The sequence below is a fragment of the Chinchilla lanigera genome, unplaced genomic scaffold (assembly GCF_000276665.1).
Source record: "Chinchilla lanigera isolate Chin_1 unplaced genomic scaffold, ChiLan1.0 scaffold00178, whole genome shotgun sequence".
NCBI lineage: Eukaryota > Metazoa > Chordata > Mammalia > Rodentia > Chinchillidae > Chinchilla > Chinchilla lanigera.
Genome location: NW_004955579.1, coordinates 704459 through 721271, shown reverse-complemented (window position 1 = coordinate 721271; position 16813 = coordinate 704459). Strand labels below are relative to the sequence as shown.

The 16813-nt window shown below is 51.4% G+C and overlaps 1 protein-coding gene across 1 annotated transcript in view; it reads left to right on the top strand.

The window, feature by feature from the left end:
• The window catches only part of Ptprn2 (protein tyrosine phosphatase, receptor type, N polypeptide 2), a 496397-nt gene that overhangs the window by 141566 nt on the left and 338018 nt on the right, over positions 1 to 16813 (top strand). Inside the window, exon 5 of the mRNA XM_005414104.1 lies at positions 13829 to 13931. Within this exon, the coding sequence (XP_005414161.1) occupies positions 13829 to 13931 (103 nt within the window). The remainder of the gene's footprint in view (positions 1 to 13828; positions 13932 to 16813) is intronic.

Below are 16813 nucleotides of genomic sequence, written 5' to 3'. Positions count from 1 at the left end.
GCTCCCAGGAAGCTCGGTCACCCAGGGTCGGGCAGTGAGGCTGTATGTGCCTTGTGAGCTATCCCAAGGGGGAGCTGTGTGCAGACGGAGTCAAGGGCCAGTGGTGCTGGGGACGATTTGCTGACCTAGGCCACACTGCCCTGACCTCTGGGCAAGGCTGTCCAGCACGTGGCCAGCAATACCTCTATCAAGAAAGAGATCAACCCACAAAGACCAAGGCTTCTAAACTGCGCTGACAGCCTTGTTCTTGGCCCTGGCACCAGGGAGTTTGTGACAGGCGGAGCCGCTGGCCGAGGCAAGAGCACACATTGCCCGAGTCTTCCACCAGGCCCGGCTTCCCTGGCCTGACCCTCCCCTTGCTCCTCTGCCTCTGCAGCTCAGAGTGAAGTGCGTTGTGCTCAGCTGGCGACCTCGCTGGCTACCTGCTCAGTCAGGAAGAGCAGCTTTCTAACTGGTACAACGAGGACTTAGCAAGCTGACATTCTCGGGCTCCAGAGCCACAGGCAGCTGACTCCTACTGATGTAGAGTCTGAAGGTGACGTGAGCTGAGATGCAGGTTTTCAGTGGGTACCGTGGACTCTGGCTACAGTTCCAGAGCTGTGAGAAATGCAGCTATCTCACTGAGTGCCCAGTGCACAGAGGCTGGTCACAGCAGCCGGGCAGTAAGACCCTGCCCCTTGAGTTACGTTTACTGAAGTTTGGCATTACAGACGGAGAGGCAGCCTCTGCAGAGAAGCCAGACCACAGCCAGACTCCCTATGCTGCAGGGGCCCAGGCTCCCCACTGAGGAGCCCATGACTGGAGCAGGACCCAGGGGCACCATGCTATGTTCCCTGCTGAGATGCTCACAGCTTTGGGCAGGACTGGGCACTGTGCCAGGTTCTCTGTTAAGATGTCCATGGCTTGGGTAGGACCTGGGGAACCATGCCAGCCTCCCTGACTAGATGCCCACAGCTTTGTCCAGGACCTGGTGGCATCGTGCCAAGTTCCCTGTTAAGATGTCCATGGCTTGGGCAGGATCTGGGGAACTATGCCAGACTCGCTACCTAGATGCCTGTGGCTTTGTCCAGGACCTGGGACACTGCTGCTCCAGTGGAGTTATGTGTGGCTTTTCTTTGTCGTTGCCAGCATTATTCACCATATCCCAAGTTCCTACTGGCCCTGCTTCGTCAGTGTGGGTCTGTTTATTTCTGGATGTTCTGTTAATCATGGTGACCAGTGTGGCATATTAGCGTGAAAAGCACTGGGTCTGTGCATCCCAACAGCTAGGGTTCGCTTGCAGCTCAGAGCTGACTGTTGCATTGAGATGCCAGAGAAACAAGCACACCATCATCGTGGCCGTGCACTCAGGCTAAACCTCCCTCCTCTGAGTTCTTTCTTCCGGCAGCACCCAGTGGGAAGGAGTTCTCATGGGCACAAGATGGGTGCTGGCGCGGACTACGGCCCCCTCCACTAGCTGGCGTTTGGTGCTTTCCTGCACACCCTCCTGGGACGGGGGCTGCATGTCTTCCCCCTGGGGAGGCTCTGCAGGAGGAGGTCTCTGGTGAGCTCAGCTGAAGAAGATGGGGTCCCTGGGGACAGTGGTGATGACGTTGTGCCCCTCAAATCAACGGAGTAGGGAGCGGTTGCCGGGCCCTTTCTTCAAGGTACGGCTGAGTGCAGGACTTCTCAGGCCGTCCGCTGTCTTCGAGGACAGCCTTACAGGGACGCTGTGCGCTCAGCTATGTCTGCAGTGGTGACACTGACACTCAAGGTCGGGTCCTGTCTCAGATCCGTCGTGATTCTCCAATTAGCCACGGGCCAGATGAGCTGTGCTTGCTGCAGGGACACCGGCCTGGCCTGGAGAGGCTGTGTATCCTTGCACCATGACTGTGACCCACCGGGTCAGCCCCACACGTTCTGCAGAATGTTTTGCTGTGTGCTCTGCTCAAATGCTGGAAGGAGAAGGGGTTGAGGGAGTAAGGGCCCAGGAGTTGAAGTGCTCCTTTCCCGCTTAGGACAGTGTGGGGTCAGCTTTGCAAGAGCAGCCCCCGTGGCCCACAGACACCAGGGTCTTCACTGGGCCTCTCTTCCTCTTGCCGGGACACGAGCTGCATCCTAAGACCAGAGACAGAGTCCTGCATCCTCCAGGTAGAGGCGACCGTGTTCCCACCCACACCAGGATGGCAGCTCTGTGAAGGGAGCACCCCTCCGTTTTACCCCTCGGAGCCTCAGCTGTCCTGCCAGGTGTGTGCAGATTACAGTACCACTGCCCTGTCTCTTGGACCTGCCTGGGTGCTCTCTGGCAGGCTGGGGCAGATCCTGCTCCCCTCACTGTCTGAGCTTTTCCACACCTCTTGGGTTAAAAAACTTCCTGTGTTCTGGGCAGAAGGTGCAGCAGTGAGCCATGCATAAATCATCACAGGGGAGGGAGTCAGGTTTTCCCTCCACAGCTCCTCTGCCCTTTAGCAGCAAAGACACGGCAAATACCAGCCTCCTGGATGCAGAGATAGGCAGGGGCACGGGGCGGGCCGGCCAGTGTGCAGGGCAGGTCCCAGTGCTGTCTAGCACCTGATCAGCAGCGACATTTAAATCAAGCCACCACTCTTCAGAACAATGGGGCTTATTTTGCCTTTTGTATGGCCGATGAATGAAGACTTTTTAATCTGGCATATTTGAACGGAGTCCTTTAATGGTGTCAGACAATGCCCTCTGAGCTATTAAGCAGACAGTGAGCTCAATCTTCTAAAGGAACAGAGCTTTCACTGCCTCTGATTGCTCATGGCCTCACAGCTGTGTCCACTGAGACCACTCTGCAAAGCCTCTCAGCCCCCCTCACCCCCCTCTGCTCTCGAAGCAGGATCTGCTTCCAGCCAGTAGCCTGGGGTCTCCTTTTGCCAAGCATCACCTCAGGACGGATGCTATCCTGAGACACCAGCCTGTGCCCACACGGCTCTGGGCTCTGGCTTTGATCTGTAGAATCTAAGGGCTCTTCCTGGTTTTTCCTGTCCTCATAAGCTGAGCCTTCTCCAGGATGGGCAGGAGGGAGAACTGCCCAGTGAGGCGTGATGACACCAGTGACAGCCACAGGAGCTGCCTTGTGTGAGGGTAGGTGGGGCCAGGGGTCTGGCCCTGATGCCGTTAAAACAGCTGTCATCATATAAACTGAGCACGTTGCCATAGGAAGTCAAAGAATAAAGCCATCAACAGAAAGGAGGTTAAAGGGGAAGTGTTTATTGGCAATGAAAGAAGAAAGAAAGGCTCCCAGCAACTGGGAGGGGTCCTAGGAAGTGGGGCACCAGGTGGCTCCTTGGTCCAGACCTTTTCACGATAACCAGAGCATGGGGACTGCTCAGTAGTCCAGTGGCCACCTGGCACCGGTGGCTCTGTGGGTTTAAAACTCACCTGGAACACAGGCTGTCTAAACTGTTACTAAGTGTGCAGAGTTTAAAGGAAACTGAGATTTTAAAGAAAAACCCTGCAGAGCAGACCTCCATGTCCTGGCTCAGGACAGGCTGGTGCAGTTCCAATCTGGAGCTCACGGGGTCCATTTGTGTCTGGCCCACCAGCAGGAGGCAGGACACCTAGGACAGGGCGTTGTCATAGGGAGCAGCTGCCTGAAGTCTGTGGATTGGCTCTGCCTATCCCTGTCTGTAGGCTAAGCCTGTCAGTCGGGGTCTGGACGGAGGTCCTCACAGCGATCATAAGGATGAAGAGACCAGGAAGGTGATCATTCTCAGATCCAGGTGCTGGTACTTCCTGGTGAAGCCATTGCCTTAATTCCATGGCTTCCTGCTGTATCCGTGCTTGGCCTGGGATACCCACCCAGTGGCCTTTTCCTGTTGCCTGCTGGCCTGTCCACAGGCCCACTGGCCTGTCTGTGCATCTACTGCCTGTCTGTGTGTCTGCTGGCCCTGCTTTGTGTTGCTGATCCATCTCTGCATCTGCTTGCCACTCTGCTGCCCACCTGCCCGCTGAGCTGCCGTGGCAAGGCCTCCCTCCTTTACTGCCTCAGTGGTGGATTGGTTTTGAGTTCAGGGATTTCAACCACTCTGGGGTAGAGCCAGGTCGTGGGGATGGATACCTAGGTCCCGACCCTGGCAGATCTTCTTAGAGGTGTAATCTGTGTCTGCAGACCAAGGGCCTCCAAGTTCTCAGATGGTCGGTCTCTTCTGGAGATGGCCCTCCCTGGCACAGAGGAAATGCTGGTGTCCCTGTGCACGTGGGTGCCTGGCTTTTAGGTCTGTAGAGTCTCAGGTCACTTTTCTTCTTGGGGTTTAGGAGCTGTGTCTGCAATGCCCCTCTTCTGTAAGGGAAAAGTGGCTGTCCAGGCAGGCCTGTCCTTTCAACCCCTGAGCAGCAACAGCTAATCCATTCTGTGTTTGCATGTGAGTGTGTTATGTGTGCAAGGGCTTGAGCCTTACTGTGAACACCTGACTCTTCAGGGTAAGGAGCCACAGTTGTTTTGGGTGTCTGGAGAGCATGAAATCTGACCCCACCTTATTGCTGGCTTTTTCCAGCCAGATTCCCCCTCAGGGTCTCCAGGAAGAGTGCAGGCACATCTGTGGCTTCAGTTATCCATGATTTATGAGTCAGCAAAGGGTTGGCTAAGTTGTGCTGGGGCAGCGATTGATGTTCTCATCTTCCCAGGGCTGGACACACCAAGGGTGGAGGAGACAGGAGCATCCAGGTGCTGGCAGGTGGGGTGGAAGCCAGGCTCATAGCACCAGGCTCATGGCCCCAGGGATGGAGGCAGAAGTAAAGGGCTCAGAGGCGGGGGCCCAGGATCAAGGCCACGGTCTCAGTGGGCATTTCCAGGCAACAAGGAAAGAGCAAAGATTGGCCAACACATGGGTCCCTAAAGTGCATCCTGGAGGAAGTCTCAGGGTGGAAAACATTTCAAGAAATAAAATTTTTGAGTGCTGGCCTGTTGAATGAATGGGTCATTGCTATGGAAGGTCTGTGCCATTGAAATCCAGCCCCAAATGCATTTCCTTCCCTGGTTTATCTCTAAAAGGAAATTCTTATCTTAGAGAGCCCTAGTGAGAGGAAAGGACTCTCCTCCACCCTAGATCTCCTAGAGCTTAATCAAAATAATGGCTCAGAAAGAGCGTCATCTGGATTTTTGTTCCAAAGGACTTGCAGAGCCGCTTCCCCCTGCCAGTGCCCCTCCCGCTGGAAGTGATGGGGGAAGCCAGAGGCTGGCTGGAGCGGTGCCACCGCCCTTGCTCCCTGGAGTGTGCTTGCGGTGACACCCAGAGACAGAGGGGTTTCCCACTGCCCATGAGCCCACGCACTGGGGACTGAGGTGCTCTTGCTGTTGCAACCTCAGGAGATGCTCTCTTCTTGTTTCTGAGCAAACGGTGCCCCCTTGCTAAGCCGCTGCAGGGTGCTGAGGGCACAGCCAGCCTCTCACCTGATGCTGTTGTGAGTGTCCCCCGCACCTTGCCATGTGTAGCCCACACACTTCAGGCATCTTGCTCACTGTGACGATGATGACAAGTGTGCAGCCCCCTGGAGCTCCAGGGCTCCTTGGACACCCTTCCCAGCCCACAGGATCAGCACTGCAAAGCTGTCCATGACTCCCCCTTCAGTATTATTATTATTATTATTTTTTTTTTTTTGGCTTTTTCTCCGGTACCGGGAACTGAACTCATGACCTTGCGCTTGCCAGGCAGGCACTTTGCCGCTGAGCTAAATCCTCAGCCCCCCCTTCAGTATTCTTGAGAGTTTCTAGACTGCCGTATTTTTAAGGAAGGACAGCTGAGGGCTAGAGCTGTGAGGGGCAGAGGTCTTGTGGGGCGTGCAGTTAGCACTGGTGGTGGCACCAGGCCAGGACCAGACCTGGGGGAGGCAGGCAGGCGAGGAGAGGGTCTCTGCAGATTGTGTCCAAATGCCCAGTGATCTGGCTTTGAGGTGACCTCTTTGCCAGGTACAGTGTCACACATGGTGACAGGAAAGAGCAGGGAGGGACACTTGCAGCTGAGCAGTCCTGTCCCATTGGCTATGCAGATGCTAGTCCCAGCTGTCACATTCCCTCCCTTGGGGGCTGTGTGAGACCCTGCCTCCCAAGCAGTCAGGCCTCAGAAGGGGCAGAGCCTGGTCGCAGCTGTTCCCTGGGTGGGTGGACAGGGACCGCTGAGGCATCTTCCCCAGTGCTGCCTTCCACAGAGATCTTCTCATGGACATCCTGGGTGCAGGCTTCCTCTTCCCATCAGCGCCCCTCAGGGGCTCAGGACCTCCCTCAGAGGGTGCAAAGCACCACACGTTAAATCTGCTAAGAAAATGGAGCATGTACTGGAGGTGCTAGCAAGTCACGTCCTGGTGGCCTTTCCGTCTGAAGACAAATCCACGGCTGGGCGCTTCTGAGAGTGTTGAGTTGTGGGGGCCTCAGGGAGACATGGCTGAGAACTGCACAGAGAGGTAATGAGGAAGTGGGAATGATGAGGGTGTCCCAGACTAGAGGTGCATGGGATCCTGAGGCACACCTGGGCCAAACTGAGCCCCGAACCACAATGAAGGAGTGGCCATGCCTCTTAGTGAGGGCCTGAAGCAGAGGGCCCAGAGTCCCCTGTAGCTGTACCTCAAGAGCTGGCAGAGCGGCACCGCTGGGGTGAGAATGGAGGCATCGCAGCTGGGACTCTGGAGGTGGTGGGAAACTTGTCAGAGACATCTTGAAACAGAAGAGGGGAGTTGAATACCCTCACCCCTTCAGCCACACAAGCTCACACTTTCCCTACCCGGTGCTCTCACGCTGAGGAACCCACAGTGAGAGTACCATAGGGGTCCTCAGCGCTCTTCCTCCTGGTCAGGGAAGGTGAGGCCCCACTATGGCGGCCCAGGTGACAGTCTCATACTGAGTGTCTCAGTCTCCCTGTGTGCGCTGGTGTGGCCCTGAAGGCCGGCCCAGGGTCCCTCACCGGCCTGGCCTCCTGGTGTAGCTTCTTCTGGGGTGCTTGCAAGAAGGGACAGACGTGTCCCACCACCTTTGCGGAGAGACGCTACAATTAGTGGTGCTTTTAGGGGAAAATTACAGCTTGTCTGAGTCCTAAGAGGAAATAGAATCTCCCCCTGAGTGTGTTTTCCCCGTGGACACTGAGCTCCCGGGGGGCAAGTGCCCGAGCAGCTTAGTCCTGAGGGTGGCTGGTGACGGGGAGGTGTTTTACCTCCTCTCCACTTCCCTCAGACTGGTGCGTGCCTCAGGCATTCTCTCCTAGGGTAACACTTAATGTTTGCTTTTGGGTCTATGTTAGTCTCCTGTCTCTTGTGCGATAAATACATTAAAAAAACAACTTGGGCTCATGGTTTGAGAGGCTTCTGTCCATGGTCAGCTGGCTCCATTGCTTTTAGATCAGTGTCCGGGCAGAAATAGCGTGGCAGAGGGGCATGCCAGGGGAGAGACAGAGAGAGAGAGAGAGAGAACCAGAGAGGAGGGCTGGAGACCACAGATGGTTCCAAAGTCACACCCCCAGACCTGCTCACAAACCAGGCCCCTCCTCCTAGCTCCATCACCTCCCATAACGCCATCCAATTATGATCTCATCACTGGGTTCCTCCACTGATGCAGTTAGCTCCAATCACCTGAGTGGTGTTCAGCTGGCGCGTTCCTCCTCTCCCTTCTAAAGCGTGCTGCCTGAGACAAGCCCTGCAGTCTCCTACCCTGTGAAGGGAACAGACCAAAATCAAATGAAAGATGAACTGTTGATGGTGGGCCTCCTGGCTCCAGCCCCAGGCTCATGCTGTCCTTGGTCCAGCTGTCCTGGAGAGGTCTGAGGGACTGGCCCATTTACTGCAAAAAAACCCCTCAGATATTAAATTCTCCCAGTATTAGGGCTTGACACATACTTCAAACACCCAGTTAAAATACTGATCATATAATTCTGCTGTAGTTCTGTACAACTACATCCAGTTTATGAAATCCTATCTCTTCCACACTGTCTTCAAATCCTGGTTTCATGAGAGAGATAAAGAATTTAGGATCAAATTGGCTTTTACTTAGCCCAATGGGTAAGAAAGAACAGTCAGTTCTCCCCAGTAAAATGCATCTGATTTATGATGTGGGATCATTTTCCTAGCATGTGACTCCTTCCTGCCCATCAGAGCGTCCAGGCGTTGTGTACATCCTGGGTTATTTGGATTTGGATTAGTGGGGTTGACAACCTGATTCTGCACCATGCAGTGTTATGTTGGGGATTTGTGGACTGTGTACTGCTCCACACGTAGTCTCACCAGCTACCCTGATCCAGCTCTCCCTGGTTCTTAGCACTCCTGTGCATGTCACACAGAATCTGTCTCATTCCAGGCTGCCCCAGGAGCCAAGGACCTGCGACACACGAGTGGGGCTGCCTGTCAAGCCCACAGTCCTTTGGAGAAACATGTCTCTGGTTTGTCTATGAAAACCAGGGCAGAAATGGGGCTGAGAAGAGAGGGATGCGGCTCCAGGCCACGAGTCCCTCTGGAGCGCACACTGTCCAATGACATACAAATAATTTAGTAGCAATGTGCTCAGGTCTGTCTGCATGGAGAAGCCCCCGCAACACACACACTGGGCCTGCGGCTTTTGTCTGAGCCATTTGAACAGCAACACCACTTTCCACCCAGAGGCACAGGGATGATTTTGTTTTTCCTCCAAGTAATTGGCATCGAGAGGTTTACTGGATAGTGTGGCATGAGCTGCTGTTATTGCTCTGATTTCCCGCAGTAGAGGTGACAATGAAAACCTGTCAGGCCACAATGCTCTGCTAGCTGAATCCCCCCTTCACAGCGGCTGGGGATGGCCTGAGTCACCATAGCAACCGAGAGGCCGGCACTCAGGCTGATGGCAGGGAGGCCTTCTCTTCCCACTGACCTTTTGTTTTCAGGGAGATGGGAGTGTCTGTGAGATGAGAGGGAGAGGTCTTCTCTGTGACCTGTCCTGAGCCTGGCCCTGATTTGCTGCTGAGACACACATGCTCACCTGTCCTGGAGCTGGTTTTGTGCTCATGGTCTTGAGGTCCTGTTTCTGTATTTCAAACCAGGACATGGAGGCTTTGGTTATCGTTCTGGCTTCTGAGTTCTTCATCGTTCACAAACTCACTTCACTTACTGATCGTTGGGCCCAGGGGATGTGAATGCTTGGCCTCGGTGGGCAGGTTGGAGCCCTGAGGGGGTTGTGTTCTTTATACTGGGAGGAAGGCTATAATTTTGTCAGTCCAGCCCCTGATGCCCAAGAGTCCAGGGGTCCCAGGAGGGCACTGAGTTTCTCTCTTGTGTCCCTGTGCTGTCATTTTTGTACTCTCGGGGACAAGTACATTATTTCCGCTGTTCCTCCTAATTCCCGAGACTGTGGCCTACACCAGGCTCTGGACGTGCTGCTCCCCCTTCTGTGCTTAGGGTTCCAGTTTCAGCCCCATAGGGAGTTGTTTCCCACGTTCTATTTTCATACCATTTCCACCGTGATTTCAAAGCCCTTTAATCTCTGTATTTCTTATAATCAAGTTAAAAATGTATTCGATTTCCTATCAATAATTTGCCTTTTTTCCCTTTGAGAAAAATTTCCCACAAGCACTTTAAGAATAAATGAATTGTTTGTATTTTTCCTACACGTAGGAAAGCTATTGAAATTGTCTTTTATGTGAACATATTATCAAGGCAAATTTCTAACTGGTTGAAAATGATATAGTGCTAAACGTCAGGTGATGTCAATTTGAAAGAGAATACCAAGACTGTAGCTCAGAATATAAACATATTTTGCATCATTTCAGAAAGCACAAAAGGGCAGAAACCAGAAGAATTAGGTTTAAGGTTCAACATAGAAAATGAACTTCTCTTTCCAGAACTACTGCTTTTCTTTTTAAGACTCTTTCTTTTGTTCTTTCTGTGGTGGTGTGTGTGGTCATATGTGTGTGTGATCTGTGCCTGCGTGGTGTGTGAATGTTTCTGACTGTATAGTGTGTTTTCACGTTGGTTTTGTTTGTTCAGTCCCAAACAATGCTTTGAAAATTTTGAATTCATTGTAAACGTTTTAAAATTTGTGTTCCAGTAAATAGCCTTCTCTGGAGTATCTGGAGAAGAGTTCTGCTCCTACCAGCTTCCTTTCAGAAGCACTGGCTGTCCCTGGGGATCCACTGCGTGGAGCTGGCCTAGCTGCTCCCTCCTGTCCTGCAGCTCAGCCGCCCCCTGTCAGGGAGCTGGGGCTTGATTTGTGTCTTCAAGGAGAGCCCACAGGAAGGTGGCAGTGGTCTCTAGCAAGCCTTGCGTGTGAGCCCAGGAGTGGGGGCGTCTGCTGGAGAAGAGAGGTTCTTACTCCCAGACCACACGTGTCAGGAGAGCCACATGCCCCCGGCATGCCCCACCTTGTTCCCACCTGTGGCATTTGAGCGTGGCCTTTACTTTAGACTTCTGTCTCAAAAGCACATTGAAGACTCACTCATTTTCTTGTATTTTCAAGGAAATGCCTACTTCTTCACCGTTGGAAGTAAAAAGTTGTAATTTTGTTAAAGTTCTGTCATCTCAGTAACAATCATAACTGTGGTGATAAAGGTTCTCTCTCTTACCTCCTGCACCCTCTAGAGCAGTGGCCTGTGAGCACACAGTTGAGAACACACACGGTCTGTCTGTACCCTACCCACACCCCTGCCAGATCCGGGACTATCCATTGCACAACATGCTCAACCCTCTGTGCACTGTCTCCGTGCCTCAGTTTCCCACCTGGAAATGTGGGCCACAGTGTCCCTCTTTGTTGTGCGTATGAGGTGTCCAGAGGGATGTCTGGTGTGCAGGGGAGCATGCACTGCCAGCAGGATGGGAGGGACAGATCTTGGAGATGCTGAGAGGTTGCTTGAGGTGCCTTTTTCCTTCCTCTGCCCTTGCTCTTTGCAGCCTTCCCCACAGAGGAGCTCCTCTGTACCTGGGAACCTTTGTCCCAGGTCTACATGCCTTCCAGTCTGACCCACCGGCCAGGCACATCTCAGAGCTTGGCATGTGCCCGTGGTGTGCCCTTGCCTTCACCATTGCCTGATGGTGGCATTTCTCCAGGCTCACTGCTGGCCAAGTGTCCTGAGCAGAAGTAGCAGGGCCCCAAGCCAATCAAACTGGAAGTTGGCTGATTCCTCCTCCTGAGTCATCCAGGGCCTGCAAGGGCTTCTGTCGCTCCACCACCCATGACCACCTGGCAGGTGTCGACCACCTGTGGCTTTCCTCTGAGGCTTCACCCGCCTCCTGCATCTTAAAACATCTCCCACGTTCTGGAAGCATTGCTGCTAATCTGTTCTTTGTCTTGTTATCATGACGCACCAATTGGGATGTTCGAGGTGACATGTTAGCCCTATGGGGTTGAATTACTAACAAAATCATATTATTTTGGTTGCAATCACTTTCTGCATTAATCCTTTGTCTTTTTCTTTTTAAAAATCTGTATTAGTCCTTTAAAGAGGTCAAAAAGAACAAATTCTTTAGAATGGAGGCTGTCCTACTTAGAGAAGTCCCATGGAAAGGGCTGTTTCTATCATGAGCTCCGGAGTGCTCTCTTTCACATCCTCCTGCCTCTGCCTCCTGGGTGCTGGGATTGCAGGCAAGAGCCACCACACCCAACCTGCATTTCACTGAAACTTGATGCTTGCTCTGGCTTTTCTGCACTGTTCTGCTAGGTGTGTGGGGAGGTGCTACTGTGTGACAGGGGTGGGAGGGAGAGGCAGCAGTCCCTCTGCCCCCAACTTCTGCCCACACGTGAGGGCAGCAGAGGGAGGGGAGGTTCAGCCCGAGGGGTCTCTCTGGTCCAGGGTGGTGAGATCCTGACTCCCTGCTTAGCCATCTTTAGCACCTCGCTGCGTCTGGGGAGGAAGGAGGCCTAGGCTGCTTCTCAGCCTTGCTGGTGTGGTGGGCCGCTGTCTTTTCTGGGTGTCTGCCATTGTTGGCCCTTGCCCACCTTCCTGCCCAGTCTGGTGCTTCTGCGTTGCTGGCTTTGCTGGTTCCAAGGCCGGGCATGAGGCAAAGGGAGGCCCAGGCCACTCCCTAGGCCAGGCTCCTCCTCCCACCTTCTCTCCTCGCGTGGAGAGTTTCACTTGTCCTAGGTCAAGGGCCTCTAACTGCATGGAGCAGAGGAATAGGAAAAAGTGCGACTTAACCCCCTTTCTGAAGCCAGTCCTCTCCATAGGGCCTGATCTCCTCTGAGACTCACCTCCAGAGATATTTGCAGGGATTCAGAGCCCTAGGTCCTTGTTCCCTCCTGTTGTCTGGACAGTTCCACAGTTGGGGCCATGGAGTCAGCAGTCTTCTGCAGCCCACTTACCCGGGCAGACCCTCCTTGCCAGCCAGCTGTGGTCCAGGAGGATGGAGCCCTTATCTCAGACCCCAGATCAACACGGCTCAGGCTTTTGTGCTCTTCAGGTGGAAAATGTTATTGAATTTCAGTTATCTAAATTTTATAAATGAAAATGTTTGCGTGGAAAGTTCCTTCTATGCCCTTGGTTTGCTGTTTCCTGATAAATATTAATATAAGGCTATCATTGGGGAAAGGTGCGCTTAAAGCAGGCTCATTTTCTCAACCCAAGTGCTGGCTGCTGTGCTAACATTTTGCTTTCCATGGAGGATGCTCCTGGGATGGGCCAGGAGCAGCCATGGAACAAGTGTTCCAGAGAGTGTGCGTTTTATAAGTGGGCCGAGATGGACTCGCTCGTTATGAAGCGTGTTTAACCCTGAGTCAGGGCAGCAGCAGCTGTGACACTGTCCCCCGCAGTGACGGACTCTTCACTGTCACACTTCAAAGGGGGCCATTCAGAACGAGCTGGGATCAAGACAGGCCATCCTCCTTTGCAATTACACGTCTGGGCCTGTGGGACTCAGGAGTGTGGTCGCTGTGTGAATCCTCTATCTAAACTAAAAAAAAATTAGATTTGAATTTGAAAAAATTTTAGGTGTGCTCATGAAAACCACTTATATCCACTGAGTACCTCCTTTAATTCCATCCAGAATATTCTGGACTTCCTTACCACACACACACACACACACACACACACACACACGCACGCACATGCATGAACACACGCACAGGCCTATCCTGCTTTGAAGATTTTGGTAATGTGTTTTTGTACAGGGCATAAAAATATACCTCTGTAATTACATGATATTTAGTGATTAGATAATTATGGATAATTGCATGGGGTAGTTCTAAGTGCGAAAGTGTTACCATAAGATCTAAAATGTACAAATTGCATAATAATTATTCTTGGGAGTTATTTGGTAATTCTGAGCATAATTATCATGTGATCCACAGTGCATGTAATTAATGCATAATCACATGGATTTTGCCTTCATAACTGCTTCACCCTTGTTCCAAAGCTCTTTGTCATAACATTTGAGTGTAAATATAGTGTAATTGGCTCCCAGACACAGTACATTAAGCCCCACGATAATTGCTCCACAGGAACAACACCTTGCACTCCATCCGAGTGCTGGGCTCTCCGGCAGCATGGGGTTGGGGAGGCCAGGCGCCGAGCTGCAGCGAGCAGACCGCGTGGCCATGAGCCCAGGCGAGGGTGTGCGTTCGCGGCTGAGGAGCCTGCTGTGAGCAAACCCTCCTGGCTTCTGTGCCTGGTGGACAGAACCTCGTTTCTAACTTGCATCGCGTTGGCTTAAGGATCCTTGCTGCTGCTGACAGCAGCAGACGGGCTGTCTGTTTCTAAAAGCCGAGCAGCAAAGCACTGCGGGTCTTTTTTGGTCTTGCTAGAAATCTCTCAAGTGATCTGCAGTGAGGTCACTTTGGTTAGTGGGTGGCAGCACCAGTGTGCAGGAAAACACCTTGAAAGTGAGACTGAAGCAAGACTTTGGCCACACTTCCGAATGGTAATTGGCTGTGCCCCTCTCCCTGCAGGTTTCACATGGCAGGATGACTACACCCAGCGCATCATGGCCCAGGAGCTGGCAGGCCTCCCCAGAGCCCACCCCCAGCGCACGGAAATTTCCGGCCCAGCCAGGTAGGTGTGGAAGTGACCTCTCCCTACTCCCACCCAGCCGCACGTGGAGCTTGGTGGCTGTCTGGGGCGTGAGGACCCAGCACCCTCTGAGGCAGGAACGCGGGAACTCAGGAGGTCCCCAGGGGAGAGCCGCGTGGGCCAGGCTGCGCCCTCACCACGAGCCCCCAGCATCGCACAGCGGCCCTGCAGCACTGAGCTGCTGCCACTGAGAGACAGGCCCAGGGGCTCCCTACTTTCGGAGCCCTTTGGAAGAATCTTGCATCCTTAGAGCCTTGCTTAAATGCAGAAGTCAGGAACTCTTGTTGCTCACTAAAAAAAAAGAGTTCAGTGTGCACAAAGAGCAGGGCTGAGCCGTGAAACCCTGCTGTCCTTTCCCACAGCAGCATGGCCTGGGCTGGGTTCATGCACTGTTCTACTCTGTCCCATGTCCCCACCCTGCCACTGGGAGGTGATGCCATGATCTCTCCATGCTGCAGGGGAGGAGCTGGGGAGTGTGGATCACGGAAACGGACAATAACCTGCGGCCCCAGTAAGGCCAGAGCAGGCTGAGCACCTGGGAAAGGGAAGGGACATGGCTGTCTGGGGGGGCTCCAGAGGGCCTGTCTCCAGTCCCACCAGGGACACAGGCAAGGCTCTGGGCCGTGCACTCTCACAGCTTGGAGCTTGGGCACTTTTTAAGGTTTTGCTGTGAATATGATAGTTTAGCTCTGCTTTTATTTTCATTACAAATGCGGTGAAGAGTATGACTCCGAGAACACAGATTGGGCTGTCCTTGGTGGGTGTCTTGTGCATGATTTCTTTTCTTTTTGCGGTACCAGGGATTGAACTCACGACCTTGCACTTGCCAGGCAGGCGTTTATGCCACTGAGCTATATCCCCAGGCCCTTGTGCATGATTTCTGTAGGTACAGTATACGTCACTGTCCCTGTGAAAACAACATCTCCTCTTTTTCTGTTTGTTTCCTTCAGGGTTTAAGGCTAGTGACTCGTGTGGCATCATGTAGAAGTGTTTTTGTCCGTCTGTGTGTGGAATGCACTAGGCACGGCTACAAGTGAAAGTCCAGAGCTCTGCTCTGCCAGGGTCAAGGGTGAGGGTGGAGCCTGGATGAGCCAGGAGCCTCTCTGCAAGGAGCTGGCAGATGTGCTGCAGGTCCCTCCCGCTGCCCGCCAGAGCCTGGGCTCCATGGCCTGCATGATCCGAGGTCTCTCAGTCTGGCTGTCCTGGATCTGGCCGATGGGCTTCTCACTGCCCTCGTACCAACCATGGGGCTGTGTCCTCCCAAGGTCACGAAGGTCACTTCCCTCTCTATGCTCCCTCTGGGCCACCGAGGCCTGGTGTCCTGTTCTGGGATGGTCCTCTGCATCCGAGTCGCCCACGTGTCCAGGGAAGCCATGGCCGGTCACCTTGCCCAGGAAGACCCTGCAGCTGCCACGGAAGCACAGCCCAGCTGTGCTCACCCTCTGGCCACTGTTCTGCATCCTTGCTGTGGTGCCAGTTGATAAAGCCCTTGTTCTTCTCCTGAGCCTTCTGGAAGCTTTTTTAATCATTGAAATCATCTGTTTCCTGGTATCTATTTTTAAAAATCTTCCTTTATAGGTACCTCTTATCAGAGATTTCTGTAAAATATTCTCCCAATTTTTATTCTGTGATTTTCGAGGTGCTTTTATCTTGGCAGGAAGCTGTCCTTTCCCCAGAGATTTCCAAGGTTATTAACTTAGTATCATACTTGCTATCCTGGTATAATTTAATTAAATTTTAAAAATTATTTTTGGTTTTATTTTTATTAGTACATATTTGTTATAGGTATTGATCCTATTATAATTTAAAATTGTTCAGCATATGTGTAGTTATAATCTCTTTGCCATTTTAATTTTTCCTTTAAACAACTTAACACAATTTAAAAAATAATACCCTGTATTTTTTCCTTTTGGCTATCCTCAGATTTATTATTTCTTTATAAAATTTCTTGGATGGAACATTTTGTTCATATCTTTATTTGCTCATTTTTTAAAATAATGAAGTCACTTAAGTCTGTCTGCCTTTAACATAGTTTTGGCATCATTCTATAGCTTTGATGTATTCTCACTTGTTTATTTTCTAAATTTTCTGAAATTGTCATTTTATAAATAATAATTTAGATGTTATTGTCTTTACCTTTACTTAAAAAAATTTTAATTTTTATTACTGTGTGTTTGCAACACAAAACAATTACACTCATTGTAAGAAATTGGTCAAGTATGTAACACATCTCAATTCTTTTTCTCCCCGTTCCATCTGTCCCCCTTTTATTTTGCAAGCATCAGATTTAGTTATAAGTCCTTGTAAACTCAATTATCACATATACAGATTAACAACCAGACTAATAGGCCAGAAAACATAAAGCAATTATACTAAACCAAGGTACACTTTTAGATACTGTATACTGTCCATGCAAAATTATAATAACTTTTCCCCTTTTTTCCTATTGCCTATCTTTTATTTCACACTTTATATACTGAGTTTTTCATATAAAAGGAACCATGTGATATTTAAGCTTGTGTGTCTGAGTTAGGGTCTCCATGAGCATCCATTGGCCTACAAATGACTCAAGTTTGTCCTTCTTTACGGCAGAGTAGTGCTGCATTGTACATTAGTGAGTAATCTTTATTGCGTTTTAGTCAAAAGCTTAACTTTTAGTTTGTGTCCTAGCTTATGCCACACTTTTACTCTTTTCTGTGGGTGATTCAAAAAGATATTTGTACTATTCACTATTCACAGTACACAGAATTTTATGCATAGTTTATAACTGTAATATACACGTAACATGTAGTTATTTATAAATAGAAATATCAATTATATGACCCCAAATCCATAAGTCCTGATTTATACGTATTCAAATTTCT